We start from the raw sequence: 16924 nt of genomic DNA on the forward strand, positions 1-16924 counted from the left end.
TCCTAGACCCAAATGAGGGTCTTTTTCCCGCCCCAAATTCCTCTTAGGGTGGGCCCCCATCCCCAAAGGAGGGCCCTTTATCACCAGGGTGACATGGGATTCAGATCAAAGGGAGTTAAGTCCCCCCAAATCTCCCCACGGGCCCTTGGGAGTGAAGTTCAGCCCCTTTGGGCCGCCCCCCCTCAGACCGCCCGGGCCTCCTTCCCCGCCCGGGCCCCCCCTCCCGAGACCGCCCGGGGGCCTTTTCCCGGGCCCCCCGGGGCCCCCCCCTCATCAGGCGGCCCGACGTCCTCCACCAGGTGGTTGCGCCGAGGGCCCACCCCAGAGGAGAGGGTGGTCCGAGCGACGAGGCGCCGTAAAAAGGCTCGTGGCGCTCTTGGCTTGGCGATCTTGGCCATGATGGCCCCCAACGGGCGCCGAGACGAGCCCGCGATGATCAGACCAGGCCACCACGGGGGGGCACCGTGACGCCCACGAGGCGATGGGCCCGCGTCCAGCCCGAGGAAGGCGGGAAGCCGCCCACCCGGGAAGAGGGCGCGGCGGGGCGGCGCCCGCCGGTCCCCGTAGGGAGGAGGCCAGAAGGCCAGGCCGAACAGCAGCCAGGACAGCACGAAGGAGCAGGAGAAGAGCAGGCACATCCAGCGCCAGCGCACGTCCACGCAGGTGGTGAAGAGGTCGCTGAGGTAGCGCGCGCCGTGCCCCAGGTGGCGAAGGAGTTGAGTGGCCCCTTTTACGAAGCCGGGGCCGGGAGGGGGGTCAGCGCCCCCGGGCGAGCGCCGGCCGCAGGCCGCCGCCCGCCCCTCGCCTGGCGGCCTGGCCGAGTGCGGGACGCCGCTCAGGCGCCTCAGGAGGGGACACCCCATGGGGCCAGGGGGGGCCCGGGAAGGAGGGCAAGGGCCCCCGATGACCCCTTTGGGGCCTGGGCCCTCGCCGGGCTGGGGCCGCCCCTGGGCCCACGGCGGGCGCGCCTCCCCAAGCCCGGCCCCGACGCCCGCCTGACCCCCCCCCACCCCGCCCGCAGGGGAGACTTTTCCACGCCAAGGTTAATGACAATTTCGCAAAGTAAACCTCGGGTTTTTCCCCCCTCCCCCAGCGCGGAGATGGGCCGATTTGTCACCAGATCAGAGACAGAGGGGGGCCGATTTGGGGAAGATGGGAACAGAAGGGGTATGCAGGGAGGTCGGACCAAAATGAGGGGACAGATTGGGGGCCGGGGAGGGGACAGATGTCGAACACAAACGGGATGGGGACAGATGCAAGGGGCTATGAACAGACGGGAAAGGGGACAAGAGAAGAGGGACAGAGAACACAAACCAGGGGGCCCAGAGAAGGGAGACCAGGAGACAGATGTCGACAGCCTGGAGGTCAGCAGGGGAAAGGGCCAGGGGGCGGACAGGGACCCAACGGGACCCAAGGGGAAGATTAAACAGCCCGGGGGGGAAATGTCAACGGGGACAGGAGCCGAGCCAGAGGGACAGGGAGGGGACAGACGACACACAAGGGGTGGGAGGGGAGTCAAGGGAGCCCAGGACCAGGGTGACCCCAGAGGCGGATCAACCGAGGGAGAGGAGAAAACAGGAACCCAGGACCCGGGGCTGGGACCGTCCCCACCCACAGGGGAACCAAAACCCCGGAGGACGGGAACCAACCCCCCGGGGGCAGACCATTCCCCGTGACGACAGAGAAGGGACAAGGCAACAAACATGGGGGAGACCAGCCCGCGGACAGACCCAGGATCGGGAGGACCCCCCCCAGCCCCCACCGTGCCCCCCCATCCCCCCAATTCCTCTCCCGTCACCCCCCCCCCGGGAACATCGGGGGATGCCCGAACCCCCCCCTTGGGCAGGGATGGGCCCAAAGGAGGATAAAAGCCAGGGACCCAGACAGGCCCAGCAGATCCACCCATCGGGGTTGGGACCAAAAACCCAGGACCAAAAAACCACAAAGGGGGTAAAACGCCCATGGGGGGGGGAATGGCCCGGGGAGGGGCCACCGGGAAGAAACTTAAACCCAAGACCAGAACCCAAGGAAGAACACAAGAAAACCCAGACAAACACCAGGACAGAACAGGATGGATGAAGAAAGAGATGGTGAGACCGGAAGAAAGAGGGGAACAGAGGGAGAGAGGGAGGGAAAGGGGAGAAAGAGGAAAAGGGAGAGAGGGAGACCCAGAGACGGGAAGAGAGGGAGGAGGGAGGGGAAACTGGAGAGACACATAGAGAGACAGAGACCCACAAACAAGATACACGTACAGAGACGGAAAGAGGCAAGAGACGGCCAGAGAGAGGAGGGAGAAGAAAGGGGCGAGGGAAGGGAGAGGGACGGCAAGAACTGGGGGGCCCAGGGAGAGGAACAGGATGGACAGTGGGGGGCAAAGGTCAGGAGCAGAAGTGGAGGCCAGGCCCCAGGCCAGAATCACCGCAGACCAAGCCTTCGTTCTCTGACTTTATTGATCACATGTGTGCGCCATCCCCAGCCCCAGCCCCCGCCCCCACCCCCACCCTCCCTCCTCCCTCTCTCAGTCCATGGGAGCGGAGGAGCCGCGAGGGGCCCGGGGCCTCCAGCTCAGACACTGATGGTGCGGAAGACAGTGAACCCCGACAGGGCCGTGCTGATGAGGACGCCCGGGCACTGGGGGTGCCAGTGCAGCTCCTTGACCGCCCCCCTGGCAAAAGAGTGCTGGGGAGCCCACCAGGGGTTCTCTGTGTCAATCCGGGCCCGCCCACGCCGATCCCACCGCGTTGGGCCCGTCCGCCCAAACCCCCAACCCGCCCGGGGCCATCCACGGAGGTCACGGGACCTGCGTTGAAGGGGCCAGGGGCGCCGCCTGGAACGGGCCGGGGGCCCCCGGGGAGGGGCCCCTCCTGTGAGGGCCCCGCGGCACCCCCAGGCCCAGGTCCACCACCGAGTATCAGAAGGGGTGGGAGTGACCGGTCCAAAGCCACCCACAAAGCCACACAGGTGACTCGCACCCAGGCACACCACTGAGGCGTGTACGCCACATGTGCACACCAGCACACATATATGCCACATGCATGTACCACTCATGCATGTATACAGCACATACACGTTTATATACCACGTGTATGTACCATACCAGCACACATACATATACACCAATACACACCCCTCCACACACACCAGCACGTGCACATATATATGCCACATGTATGCACCACACCAGCATGTGCACATATATATGCCACATGTATGCACACCAGCCTGTACACACATGTATGCGCCACACCAGCACATGCACATATATACACCGCCACGTATACACCGGCACACACCAAAATCACAGGATCAGAGCCGCCCTCAGCTAAGGCCCTCCGGGCAGTGCCCGGACCCCAGGGGCTCACCGTGAACTGCCTGAGATCCCAGACCTTGAGGGCACCATCGTCGCCCCCGCTGAGCAGGAAGGACGTCTCCCTCCGGCTCCAGCTGATGACGTTGACGTCCGCGTCGTGGGCGGCGGGGGCCGTGAGCATGCAGGCCCGGCTCGGCGCTGCCCGGGTGTCCCAGATTCGGATGGAGGCGTCGGCAGAGCACGACGCAAAGACCTGGGGGGGGGGGGGGGGGGGGGGGGGGGGGGACGGGACTTTTAGGGACGCTGTCTGTTCCCCAAGGCCATGAGGGGGCACCACAGTATACAGAACCTCAGGTGCTCACTAGCTGTGGAACCCAGCCAAGTCAATCCACCTCTGCCTGCCTCAGTTTCCTTGACTGTCAAATGGGAATCTTACTAGTGTCTTTGTGAGGATTAAGTAAGATACAATGGTAAAGCACTCGGCACACAGTAGGTACAAAACAAGTGCGTGTTCTTTGCCTCTCTCCCCCTTGGGACCAGCCTCCCCGGCCCCTGACCTCACCGTGTCCTCGGTTGGTGACCATTGCAGATCCTCCACCGAGCGGGAGTGGGCGGCGAACGGCCGCTGGTCCACGTGCCAGGAGCCCCCGTCGGTGGGTGTCCAGAGGTGAATGTTTCTCTGACAATCCCCTGTCAGCAGGCGACCTGTGTTCCAGAAAGACCCATCGTACGGTGTCACCCCCTTTTTGCTCCCACTTTTCTCCAACCATCCCCCCCCCATTCCGCTCAGGGTCTCACCGGGCACCCGCGGAGACCAGTCCAGGGCAAAGCCCTCGGCCATGTGGCCGGCGAAGGCAAACAGGGGCCGGGTCTGGGCCTGCTCCTCCCTCAGGAAGGCCGCCAGGACGTGGGGGTCATCCACTGCCTCCAGGGGCCTGCGAAGGGAAAACACCTCCACCTGGCCCTTCTCGGACCACACCCCCGCCACAGGGGTCTCCCCGAGCCATGCAACCTGAGGGAGAGGGAAGGGGGGACAAGGATTAGGTGGCCTGGGACGCCCACGAGGACCCCAGCAACCCCCCCAGCCAGGCCCAGGCGCGGCTTACCCGGACTCGGTTAATGGCTCCGTAGTGGGGGACCATGGCCAGCTCCAGCTGCGGCTTCTTCTCCTCCTCCTCCTCCTCGTCCTCGCTTTCACTCTCACTGTCCTCAGAGCCCTCCCTTTTGGGGGTCCCGTGCAGGTTGTGCATCCTCATCACCATCAGCCTGGGGGGAGTCAGGAGTCAGGGCCTGACCCACCCACAGGGGCATCCCCGGGGGCTCCCCACTCACCGATTGCTCTGAGCGCTGGGCGCCTGGGTCCCTGCGCACAAGTACAGGCTCAGGGGGAAGTCGCTGCGGGCGTCCCCCAGCTGGTCCCGGACCACGTCGAAGCTGAGGCATGGCGAGCCTGCCAGGAGGGAGAAGGGGCTCAGGTCTCGCAAGCTCCACTTCTGGCGTCTCCACCCCCGCGCCCCCCCCCCCCCCCCCATGCTCCCTCTCTCCTCGCCCCCTCCCCCGCGCTCCCCTTCATCCCGTCTCCGCCCCCTCCCCCGCGCCCCCCTGGCCGCACCGGTCTGGGCGCGGTGGTACAGCACGTAGGCCTCCTGGTCCCGCACCAGCTCCTCGTCTTCCTGCAGCGGCGGGCCCCGACCCGGGAGGTAGACACGCGGCGGACTGCTCGGCGTCTTGGCCTTCCCTTTACACGTGCGACCGGAACCCTTGCGCGCCGCCATCTTGGAGTCTGCGCGGCAGATGCCCGGGCTCCGCCCTCTCTGCGCGTCACCATGGCGACGGTCGCGCGCGGCATGCCGGGAGTCGTAGTTCTGAGGGAGAGAGGAGCCACCGAGCCGGCTTTCTTTCCCCCGCCTCCGCCCCTCCTGGAGTGCAGGCAGAAAGCCTGGAGGCTTCCCCGTAGGGCGAGCCTGGAGCACGTCTTCCAGCTCTCTTCTCTTTGGGGGGTCCCCGTTAGTGCCTCCATTTTGTCCTCTCCCCGAGCCGAGCTCTGACCTCGTGCTTTCCCCTAAGCTGCCCCCGCTTCTGGCTGCGCTCTGCTCTAGGCTTCCGCCGCCTCCCCCTCGGGCCGCTCTGGTGTCCCTCCCGTGGCTGCCGGGCCCTCCCTGCGCCCTCGGCCCCACCTCCGTGCGGGGGCTCCCCGGCCGCCCTGGGCACGTTGCGGACGGGAGATGGCCGCGGACAGCGCCCGCCCCGAGCGTGACCGGGGGCCCCCCTCCCCAGCCTCCCGCCCCTTGTCCTTCCCCCAGACTGCGGACGGCGACCCCACCCTCTCCCCCCCCAGCCCACCTGGCGCAGGGCTCGGCTCTGGGCCACGCCCCCCGTGGCGTAACCCCGCCCCATCCTTAGTCGGAGGCGTCTCCCCGGTTCCCGGTGCCCTTGGGGGGCCTGAGTCCTCGGCCGGGCCCTCTGTGCCCGACGTCACCTTCACCCCCTGCCTCTGCTTGGGCGGCCCCTGCCCCGGACGCCCCTCAGCCCACAGCCCCGGACGGCCCGGGCCACGGCTGTGGGTGGAGCTTGTCCTGGTCCCCAGCACCACGACGCCCAGGCCGGCCCCCCCAGGCCCTCCTCCCCCAGTCACTGGGTCCAAGTTCCTGGGGCATTCCGGGACTGACCCCTGGTCTCGGGGGCGGGGGTCCCGCCTCCTAGGCTTTCTATACCCCCCCCTTCCTCCCTCACCTTGTCTCTCTCTGTCTCCGTCTCTCCCTCCCTCCTCCTGTCTTTCTCACCTTCCCTCTCTCTGTGCTGTCTCTTGTCTCTCTCCCCTTCTTTCCCCCTTTGGGTCTCTTTGTCTCTGTCTCTCCTCTCTATGCCTCTGCGTCTCCATTCTCTGTCTCTCTCCCCCTCTGTCTCTCTCCCCCTCTGTCTCTGTCTCCCCCCCCCCCACCTTCTGCTCCCCCTCTGTCTGTCCCTTTGAGTGTGACTGTCCGGGGCACAAGAGGAGGAGTCCAGGGCTCTGGGCGGAGGAGGCATAAAAACTCGATTTATTCCATTGGGGTTGGACCCCTGAGCCCCCCCCCCCCAGATCCCTCCCCTGCTGCAGGGCGGGGCTGGGTGGGCTTTGAGGGCCCAGGCCTGGGGGTTCTGAGTTTGAACACTGGAGGTCAGTTACGGGAGGGAGAGGGGACACGTGGTCTGGGAGGATGTCCAGGATTACAGTGAAGGGTAGTCTGGGGGAGCGGAGGATCCGGGTTCAAAGAATGGGGAGGATCAGAGTTCAGTTCGGGGAGACCCCAAGGTGTCTGGCGTGGATTGGGGGTGGGGTAACAGTCTCAGGAGTCAGAGGCTAGGGAGAAGGGGTCGGGCTCACAGTCTGGGGTCAGGGGTCACAGTCTCAGGGTCAGGGGTCACAGTCTTGGGGTCAGTCTCAGGGTTGGGGGTCACAGTTTAGCGAGCGGCTCTCACAGTTTTGTGTCCCAATGATGAAGGTTAAAAACAGCCCCCTCTCCCCCGGAGGGGGGGGTGGTCCCTGGTGGTATCTGGGCGTGGGGAGCAGCACAGTGATGGTGCGGGAGCCCCCACGAGAGGGGCGAGGGCGGAGGGGAGGACCCCCCCATTCCCATGACGTTAAAAAGCCCTTGTCAGGTTAAAAAAGCCCGCGGGGCTCAGGGAACCCCGTGCAGCCCCCACCCCGGCTGGGCCCCAGCCCTGTCGGATCCTGGCCGGCTCGGCCCCACCTCTGTCCGTGGTCCTGACCCGGGCCCTGGCGCTCCTTTGGCGGCCGGTCCTCCGCGTGGTGCCGGGCCGGGAGGGGGGCAGGGTCGGTCATACCTCGGACTCGAGGCTGGAGAAGTGGGCGGAGCCGCGGCGGGTGCCCAGGTCCCCCCCGCGGTGTCTGCGGGGCACGGGGCCCCAGTGGCTGGCGTGGGGGCACCGGCGAGAGTGGCGGCCGTGTGCCGAGGCCACGCGGGGGCAGGTGCTCAGGTCCTCCAGGGAGCGGGAGGTGGGGGCGGGCGGCGGCAGGTCCCACAGCCCCGCGTGGCGCCGCCGGTGGGGGGCCGGGCCGGAGCGCCGGCTTGGGGCGCGGTGGCCGCGGGGGCAGCGGCAGCGGGGGCGCCTCCGGTGGGGCCCGGCGGCCCACGGGGGGGGCGGGGGATGGTGCGGGGCCCACCAGCCGCCGTCCAGCCCGTCGTGGGAGCAGCTGAGGTGGCGCGGGGGAGGGAGGCTCCAGGCTGGCGCAGTGGCGGCAGTGCCAGGCCGCGGGGCCGGGGCGGGGGGGCAGGTAGTCCCAGCTGCCTGCCCGCCAGCCCCCCAGCTTGTCGACCGACCAGTAGCGGCCCAAGCGGTCGGCGTACGGGTAGAAGTCGGGCACCCACCAGGGTTCCAGGCCGGCCCCGGAGCCCGCCCCCAAGCTCTCCGAGTCATCCGAGTCGGATAATTCGAGGTCCAGGTAGGGGCAGGCCGGGGGTGGCGCCCGGCAGGGCGGGGGCGGAGGGGCCGCGGAGCTCCCCCCCGCGCCGGCCCCCCGGAGCAGGGGCTGGCTTTCCGGGTCCGAGCGGGGCCAGCGGCTCGGGCCGGGCTCGCCCCGTGACGCCTGGTGGCAGAGCGGGCGGGCGGGGGCAGGCGGGACGGGGTACCCGCGTGGCGGGGCGGGCTGGCCCGCTGACCCGCGCCCTGCCACGGCGGCGGGCAGGGAGGGGGGCGCTTCCCTGGGGCGGGGTGGCGAGGGGCCGGGCCGGGCGCGCACCCGGGCTCCCCAGGCCCCTGAGGCCCCGCGGGACCGTGAGTAGCGGTGGAAGCTGTCGGCCATGGCCCCGGGAAGGGGGGCACGGGGGGGGCCAGCGGCCTCAGGGGTGACCGGGACGGGGACGGGCCCGGGCCCCGAGGACGGCTTGGGCCGGCGCCAACGGTCCACCACGGCCCGCTCGCGGGGGAGGAAGGGGCCGGCGGCCGTGGGGGCTGGGGCCGGCCGGGGCCGGGTAGGCCGGGCTGGGCAGGGGCAGGGGCTGGGGGGGCAGGGGCTTGGCGGCCGGGGGGGCGGCGTCGGCGCTGCAACAGCTGTACATGCCCTGCAGGGGAGACAGGAGAGCGAGCCCGCTCAGCCCCGGCGGGCGGCCCGGACCCCCCGCGGCCAGAGTGGCCCCCGGCCCGGGCTCACCCTGGAGAAGGCCAGCAGGAAGTCCAGGTGGTGGGTGGGCCCCAGGCAGTGGCGCAGCCTCCAGTAGACCAGGTGCTCCCAGGCGAAGACCAGCAGGGACAGGCCCATGGCCACCAGCAGCATGTAGAAGACCCCCGCCATGTTGTCGATGTCCAGCTTGCTGCTCATGACCTCGATCTTGTCGTTGTGGCAGATCCCGGACAGCCACAGGCGCTCCAGCATCTCGATCTCATCTGAGGGGGGCCCGGGCTCAAGCCCAACCCGGCCACCCCCCCGCGCCCCCGCCCGGCCGCCCCCTCCCGGACCCCCGGGCCGCCCGGCTCACCGTCCCCCAGGAACTGCAGCAGGGCCAGGTCGATGGGCCGCTTCCAGCGGGAGCCCTTCTGCAGGGCGATGCCGTAGCCCGTGGTGGCAAAGACCTTGCCCGAGCCGATGGTCACCAGCTTGCAGCCCTCGTCCTTCCGGGCCATGTAGTTCAGGACGGCGGCGTCGTAGATGAAGGCGTCCAGCTTCCTGGGGGCCGGGCCGGGGGGGACGGGTCAGCCCTGGGACCCACAGGGGGGCTCCCCACCAGCAGCCCTGACTTCCCCGAACATGGGCCCCCCATGTTCTCTTGGGCTCTCTTGGTGTCTGAGACAGATGGGGAGAGAGAGGCCCCTCGGGGCCGGGGAGGGACAAGCTCTCTTGGGGTCTGGGACAGATGGGCCCCCAGGGCCAGGGAGGGATGGGCCCCCCGGGGCCGGGGAGGGATGGCCCCCTTGGGTAGGGGAGGCATGGGCCCCCGGGACCGGGGAGAGATGGGCCCCCTGAGGTAGGGGAGGTTTGGGCCCCCCCCCCGGGGTAGGGGAAGGATGGGCCCCCCCGGGGTAGGGGAGGGATGGGCCCCCGGGGCCAGGGAGGGATGGGCCCCCTGAGGTAGGGGAGGGATGGGCCCCCGGGGCCGGGCAGCGTGGGCCCCCACGGTGCTGGCCGCTGGCCCGAGGCTACCCTATGTCCGGCAGGCCCTAACGCCCTCCCTGAGCCCCCTCCTGGGCCCAGCACTGACCCGGCCTTCAGCTGGATCAGGGCCTCCTCCACACGGGGCTGGTTGTAGCGCACCATGTAGTTGTACATGGCCTCGTAGTTGCTGCGAATGTTCTTCTCGGTGGAGCCGTTGGGCACGGTCCCAAAGCGCAGGGGCGGGTACTGCTCCTGGGGCCGCTGGAACTGTGGGGGAGAGGCGCGGCTGAGCAGGCCGCCGGGGGGGCGCAGCCGCCTCGCCCCCCGCCCCCGGCGCCACCCCCACCTTGCGGTCGCTCAGTCCGGACACGGTGTCCACGTACTCCTCCTGGATCATGAAGGCCGCCAGGTTGGCCGTGTAGCTGGCCAGGAAGATGACGGCAAAGAAGGCCCAGACCAGCACCATGATCTTGCTGGTGGTGCCCCGGGGGTTCTCCACAGGCACCGAGTTGTTGAAGACCAGGGCCCAGAGGAGCCAGATGGACTTTCCTATGGTGAAGGTTGAGCCACCAGGACCTGAGGAGAGACGGGGGCCCTCAGCTGGGCCGCCCTCGGGCCGGGGGCCACAAGATGGAGCGGGTGCTGGGGGCCACAGGGGGGAGCGGGGCCGCCCTTGGGCCGGGGAGCGGGCGCTGGGGGCCACAGGAGGGCCCCGGACCGTCGGCTGGCAGGGAGCTGGGCCAGGACACTCACGCTTGCCGGTGGCCAGGCTGCGGTTGTAGCCGACGGGACTGAGGTACTCAAAGATGAAGACGGTGACGGCCACCACGGTCAGACACATGACAAACATCATGACCCAAACGGCGGGACTGTAGGGCTCTGCGGGGCAGGCAGGAGGTTGTTACATCCACTCCCCTGCTGCCAAGCCCCCTCCACTGCGTGCCCTGAGCCCAGGCCACAGGATGCACCCGAGGCTCCCACACTCACGGGGCAGAGAGACCCCGGGCGCAGGGGGCTCGGCCTCTGGGGCCCCTGGCCCGTCAGGGAGGCCGCCCCTTGGGCACCCTGGCCCCAAACCACAGGGCCCTGGCCTCCCGCCCTTGCCCTTCTGGCCCCCGCCCACAGGGGGCATCCCATGACGATGACCGGCTCCCCCCCAGGGCCTCGGATCCCTCCCAGCGCCTCACCTTCTCTCACCCTGAGCCCCATGGCTCACTGTCATCCCCCCACATCCCACGTCATCCCCCCCACGTCCCTGTGGACAACGTGGCCGAGCCCCACCTCCGCCCCACCACTTTCCAAAGGCCTCCAGCGGGCAGCCTTCAGAGCCTCCCCCGTTCCTTCTCCCCAAGGCCCGGCGCCTCTGCTGCTGTGTTGGGTCCTTCCTTTCAGTATGTGGGGGGCAGGCGGCTCTGGGCTCCTCTGCTCCCCTGGCCCCGTTTGGGGTGCCCCTTGCTTGCCAGCTCCCACCAGAATACACGGGGCACCTATCACGGCCCCCACCCCGGTCTGCGGGCTCCAAGGAGTCTTCAGAAGAAGCTCCTGTAGGGGCTAGGAGGGCCCTGCTCTGTCCTGGCCCTGGGGGGGGGAAGGGGGGACATCCCTTCTGTGGCCTGAGGGCCAAGACCCTGTACACCCCCCCCCCCTCAGGGCCGCCTCCTTCCAGCTGGGAGCTCCTTGGGGGCAGGGAGTCTCTGAGCTCCGGTGGAGCCCCAAACTCACCCAAGAAGGCGGAGGGCGACACCGTGCCATTGCTCCTGGCCACCATGACGCTGATGCCCGTCTCCACAAAGGGCACGGAGAAGTCGACGATTTCTGACCTCTCCTCGTTGATGGTGAGGGAGCCGATGGCCATGTCCGCCCGCTGGTAGAAAACCTTGGCCCGGAGCCAGTCAAAAGAAAGAGAAGGGATGGGGAGCCAAAGGAGGAGAAAGGGGGCAGGAGGGGAGAGGAGGGGAGAGGGTCAAGGGCAGAAGTGGAGGAAAATCAGAAGGAAAGATGGCAACATGGGGCTAGGAGAGGGGGGCCCTGGCCCTTGTCAGTGGAGGAGGGCTGGGAGAGACAAGCTCCTGGTCCTTGTTGGGGGCGGATGGGGGGGACGAGCCCTTGGCCCTTGTCAGTGGGGGGCTGGGCCCCTGGCCCTTGTCAGTGGGGGGGGGGGGGCTGGGGGGCGGGCCCCTGGTCCGGGTTAGCCCTCTCCTGCCCTCCAGGCCGGACCCACCTCCCCGATCATGCCGTTCCAGACGCCATCGATCTTCTTCCCGTGTTTGCCGTTGGTGACGAGGTAGAGGTCGTAGCTGAAGCCGATAGTCTGGGCCAGTCGCTTGAGGATGTCGATGCAGAAGCCTTTGCAGCAGCGCTTTTCTGTCAGCATCTGGCGGGGGCCAGGGGAGAAGGCAGCCAGGGTCGGGGGTCCTCCCGTGACCTCTTGTGAACTGTTTGTGTTTTAGTGTTACTTTGCTGTTTCAGGTTTTGCTTGGCTGAGGGTGCTTGCAGTTTTTCGTGCTTGTGGATGGCTGGGGAGGCTGTTTTGCAGGTTGGGCGTTTTTGGCATTTGCTGGTGTATTGTTGTGAGAAATTAGGAAGGTGGATTAAGGGAGGTGGCATGGTTTGGTGAATTTTGTATTTTGGTTTGGTTATGAGTGTGGATGGGGTTTGCTTTTTCTTTGGCATGTTTTTTTTGTTTTTGATATTGGGAGGTTTTGGTGGTTTGGCATTTTGCTTTGTTAGTTTAGCATTTTCTTTGTGGTTTTATTGGTTGTTTTGCTGGTGTTTTATTTTACTTTTGGTTATTTTGGGTTTGATGAGGGGGGTTTTGGTGTTTTGCCTTTGGGAAGACGGGTGTTCAGAGGATGGGGTTTTTGCTTTGGGATGAAGTTGTTTGTGCTGTTTTTGTGTTTGGTGGCGATGGTTGTTTGTGAGCGTTATTGCTGGGAGATGTGTGTTTTGGGCGTTTTTGCTAGTGTGATGAGTTTTCTCTACTGTGTGAATTGTTGGTTTGGGTGGGTGTTGTGCTTATGGGGCAGCGGGTGGGGGACATTTTTGGTTGTTTTGCGGGCATTGTTAGGGAGGTTTAAAGTAGATGTTTTTGGGAATTTTGGGGAGGGATGGGGGCGCTTGGGAAGAAGAGGGGAGGGGCAGTTGGATGTTATGGCTGAATGAGATTTTGGGGCGGCATGTACGGGAAAGAAGCGGGGTGGATTTGGGGTGTGACGGTTTGCGCTTTTGGGAGAGAGGGAGGGGTTTGGGTTTGGAGTTGTTGGTGGGTAGAGAGAGACATGGGTAGGTACGTGAGTATATTGGGGTGGGTGAGTATGGTGGTGGCATTGCTGGGGTATTGTTGGTATAGACATTATATGGGTACAGAGTACTATTGTGTTGGTGGTTGTTTGTGGTTGTATTATTGGGGCAGAATATTGTTGGTAGGTACATTGTTAAAGGTATGGTGTACTGTTGGTGGGGTATTATTGGTGGTATGGGAGTATTATTGCAGGTATGAGTATTATTGTGGGGTATAGAGTATTGTTGGTGGGTACTTGTTAGGGGTACAGAGTATTGTTGGTGGGTATGGAGGAGTTATGAGTACAGAGCATTGTTGGTATAGAATATTACGGTAGTGTATAGAGTATTGCTGGGGCAAGGTATATTGCTGCTGGGTATGGTGGCATTGCTGGGCATTGCTAGGGTATGGGAGGCTATTGGGGCATTGCTGGTACAGAGTACTATGTGGTGGGTATTGTTGGTGGTGGCAGAGTATTATTGTTGGGTATATTATTGGTAGGTATAGAATATTAGGCATAGAGTATTGCTGTTGGTATGGTGGCATTGTTGTTGCATTGCATATTGTGGGCATTTACAGGTGGTACAGAGTATTGCTAGGTAGAATATTGTCAGTAGGTATAGAATACTATTAGGCAGAGTATTATTTGGTGTATAGAGTATTGGTGGGTATTATTATGGCATGGAGTATTAGGGTATAGAGAAGATTGGGGTATTATTAGGAGTAGATATTATTGTTGGTATACTATGGATATGGGAGTACTGGTGGTATAAGTATTGTAGGTATAGAGTATTGTCAAGGGTATAGAGTATTATCGGGTATAGAGTATTGGCCGGGTGGTATGGGAGTATTTGTTGGTGATATGAGCATTGTTGGTGGGTATTGCCGGGTGTGTATTATTGCAAGTACAGATAATTATTGTGTTGGTATGGTGGCTACTATTATGGATATGGAGTATTATTTATGGGGTACGGGAGTATTGTTGGTAGGTATAGAGTATTATTAAAGGGTATGGAGTATTATTATGGATATGGAGGCTATTATGGATATGGAGTACTACAGAGCAGGGAGTACTTGTTAGGGTATTGTTGGCGTACAGATAATTATTAAAGGGTATGGTGCTATTGTTGGTGGGGTATGGGAGTATTATTGTATAGAGTATTGTTAGGTATAGAGTATTAGTGGGTATGGGAGTATTACGGGTGGTATGGGAGTATTACGGGGTGGATATGGAGTATTAAGGCGGGATATGGAGTATTGTTGTGGTGGTTAGTAAGTGATTTTTAGTGGCCTGAGCCTGTAATAGGTGTTGGGAGGGGTTTCTAGTGTATTGTGGTGTTGTGTTTAGAGCCCTTTCTGTGCATGCTTGAGGTTTGTAATAAGCGTGTTTATGGGTTTAGAGAAAATGCTTGAATTGGGGTTTATGGATTTGCTGTGTGGAGGGAGAACTAGTTTTTTGCTCTGTGGTGGGTTTATTTTGGGTGACAATGGAGAGTGAGTTGCATTTTTGAGTGGGAGTGTGGGTGGGGTGTTGGGGAGGGGTGGTGGGTGTTTGCAGTGGGGTTTTTGCAGATGAGAGTGTGTTTGGTGGGGTTGTGCCATGGGGTTTTGGAGGTTTTAGGGTGGGACAAAGTGGTGATTACGTTTTTGTGTTGGGCATGGTGCATAGGTACTGGATTTTGCATTTCTGCATGTTTTGGTGGTGTTTTTTTTTTGCTTGCATGAAAGGGTGTGAGGGAAGCGGGAAGGGTGGGACATTGCTTTTTTGTTGGGTGTGTTTTAGGGTGGTTAGAGTGAGCATGTGTTTTTGTGTGTTTATGTTGTGAGTTTAGTTTGCTTGGTGGTTTGGGTGAGACAAGGGTACTGCATAATGGATTTTAGGGGGTGAGAAAGGGCAGATGTAAGAGGGTGGAGGTTGTTTTGGGGAGTGGTGAAGCGGGGTTTGCTTGGAGCGACTTGCTTTTTTGTTTAATGCCTGGACTTTAGGGAGCTTTTAGTGTTGCTATGGGATTATGTTTGTGGCATGGGGTTAGAGTTACATTATGGTGTTGTTGCTGTTTTTTGCATGTTTTTGTTTTGTTTCATAATGGAGTGGTTTTGGTTGGTTTGCATTAAAAGTAGTTTATTGGGATAGTATGAAAGTTGCTGTGGTATGGGGTTTTGGTGGTTTATTTTCTTTACTTTTAGTAGTTTTGTTGGTGTTTTGTCTTTTTGTAGGTTTCTGTTGTGTTTTATTCCTTTGTTGGTGCTTTGTCTCTCATTTTTAGCAGTTTTCTCAGCATAGTGCTGCATGGTGCTTAGGGCGTTTAAAGTTTTACTAGACGTATTTTGTAGTGAAATTGAGGTTTGGAGTAGAAGTTGTTTTGATTTAGGTTGAGCAGAGTTTTTATTTGCTTTTAGGCAGAGTGCTTTGGGATTTTGTTTTGGTATTGGTGTTGCTTTTGTGGTGGCGTGTTTACGTTGCTGTTTTACGGTGTTTGGCTTGTGGAGTTTTAGGGTGGTGTTTTGAGGGTTTGCCTTTTGTTTATTTGGTTGTTTGCTTTTGTTTATTTGTTGTTTGCTGTTTTGTTTAGAGTTGTAGGTGGTTGTTTATGTGTTTTGCTGTGTTTTTTGCCTGCTGTGTTGGGATTGTGCTTTTAGGGGAGGGTCTTGGTGGGGGTGGTCTAGGGAGGGTTTAGCTGCCTCTACTTGTGGGTGGGAGGTTGGAGTTGGTTTGCAGGGCATTAGTCCCTGGATGTGTGCTGAGCGGGTCGCGGGGTTTCCACGATGACGAAGGGCTGCCTTCCAGCGTGGCTACTATGAGGGTGCTGGGGTACCACGGGTTGCAGGAAGGAAGGGACTAATAGGGTACTTAGCCGAGAGCTTGCTGTTCCTAGGTCTCCCACTCTGGGGCAGTAAACGTGGGGAGCCAGCTGGGCCCCTGGAACCCGCCTCTCTGCCCCCACTTCCTGGGACCTGGACCCCTGAGACCAGCCCTCCCCGCCCCACCCTCACTTCCTCCCTGGGACCTGGCCCCTCGCCCCTGCCCCTGGGACTAGCCCCTGCCCACCCTCACTTCCTGGACCTGGCCTCCGCCTGCCGGGACAGGGCCCCCGCCCACCCTCACTTCCTGGGACCTGGCCCTCCGCCCCGCCCCCTGGGACTAGCCCCGCCCACCCTCACTTCCTGGGACCTGGCCCTCCGCCCCGCCCCCTGGGACTAGCCCCGCCCACCCTCACTTCCTGGGAACTGTCCCTCCGCCCCGCCCCCTGGGACTAGCCCCGCCCACCCTCACTTCCTGGGACCTGGCCCTCCGCCCCGCCCCCTGGGACTAGCCCCGCCCACCCTCACTTCCTGGGACCTGGCCCTCCGCCCCGCCCCCTGGGACCCGGCCCCGCCCACCCCGACCCCTGCGGCTGCACGCCTGGGCCCTTTCCTCACCACCTCCCAGGTGCGGTCCTTGGTCAGGGAGATGACCACCAGGGAGGGGTTCACCAGGAAGCCGTCCTCATTGAAGGAGTAGTCCCGATTGTCCCAGGAGATGTTCATGAAATACCTACCGCGGGGAGGGGGTCACGGGTCTGCCTCCACTGCCGCCTCCGCCCCGCCTCCCCATGGCGACCAGGACCCCGGCCTCGGCCTCCGCCTGGCTGGAGCCTTGTCTGCCTGGGACTCACTGCCGAGGCTGCCGAGGGTCCCGAGCCCTGAAGCTTGTGCCTCTGCGCCTCCGCGGGGCCCGGAGCCACCGCAGGCTCTCTCCTGCTGGCTATGTTCTGGGCCCTGCAGTCCTGGCCGAGCTCGGGCAGGAAGCCGTGAACCCGCTGAACCAACCAACCAACCAACGCCAACCGCTAGGTCAACCACCATCCACTGACGGACCTACGATACCACGGGGATACCACCGCCGCCACGTCCTCACCCGCCCGCCAAACCAACCGCCAACCGACCCTACGCCACCACGTCCGAAACAGCGTCCACCGCCGGGCCTAGCCATATACGATCCACGCCACCGCCCAGCAACCGCCCCAACCACCAGCCCGCGTCCCCAACCGTACCGTCACCGGTCACCGGTACCGTCTACCGCGGAACGCCATCTACGATCGCCCCAGCCCTACCCGAAAACCGGCGACCACCGCCGTCTGGTGATGGAGCCCAGCTGATGGAAGCGGAGCTCTTCCTCCCGGGGACCGTACCCCACCGCGTAAACGACCAGACACCGCCCTGCGGCGACAGTACCTACCGAGGGTCCCGTCCCCAGCAGTTC

General features: G+C 63.1%; 2 protein-coding genes across 2 annotated transcripts; both read right to left on the minus strand.

Annotated features, from left to right (window-relative positions):
• Window positions 1-2907: 2907 nt before the first annotated feature.
• GRWD1 (glutamate rich WD repeat containing 1) lies at window positions 2908-5517 on the minus strand. The gene is made up of 6 exons (XM_031963451.1): window positions 4923-5517; window positions 4643-4760; window positions 4417-4576; window positions 4109-4322; window positions 3873-4015; window positions 2908-3563 (listed from the first exon to the last, which is right to left on the minus strand). Exons 1-6 carry the CDS (start codon window positions 5083-5085, stop codon window positions 3072-3074), a joined length of 1290 nt encoding a protein of 429 aa, XP_031819311.1. The 5' UTR covers window positions 5086-5517; the 3' UTR covers window positions 2908-3071.
• Window positions 5518-6327: 810 nt separating this feature from the next.
• On the minus strand, window positions 6328-16276 carry GRIN2D (glutamate ionotropic receptor NMDA type subunit 2D). Its single transcript, XM_031961757.1, is given in 12 exon segments — window positions 6328-7529; window positions 7531-8277; window positions 8279-8373; window positions 8463-8695; window positions 8788-8975; window positions 9508-9668; window positions 9748-9977; window positions 10155-10280; window positions 11124-11277; window positions 11623-11775; window positions 16012-16216; window positions 16269-16276. Coding segments are annotated over 12 exon segments (2700 nt in total). The 3' UTR covers window positions 6328-7129.
• Window positions 16277-16924: the final 648 nt, after the last annotated feature.

This window comes from Sarcophilus harrisii, chromosome 3, assembly GCF_902635505.1.
Source record: "Sarcophilus harrisii chromosome 3, mSarHar1.11, whole genome shotgun sequence".
NCBI classification, from domain to species: Eukaryota; Metazoa; Chordata; class Mammalia; order Dasyuromorphia; family Dasyuridae; genus Sarcophilus; species Sarcophilus harrisii.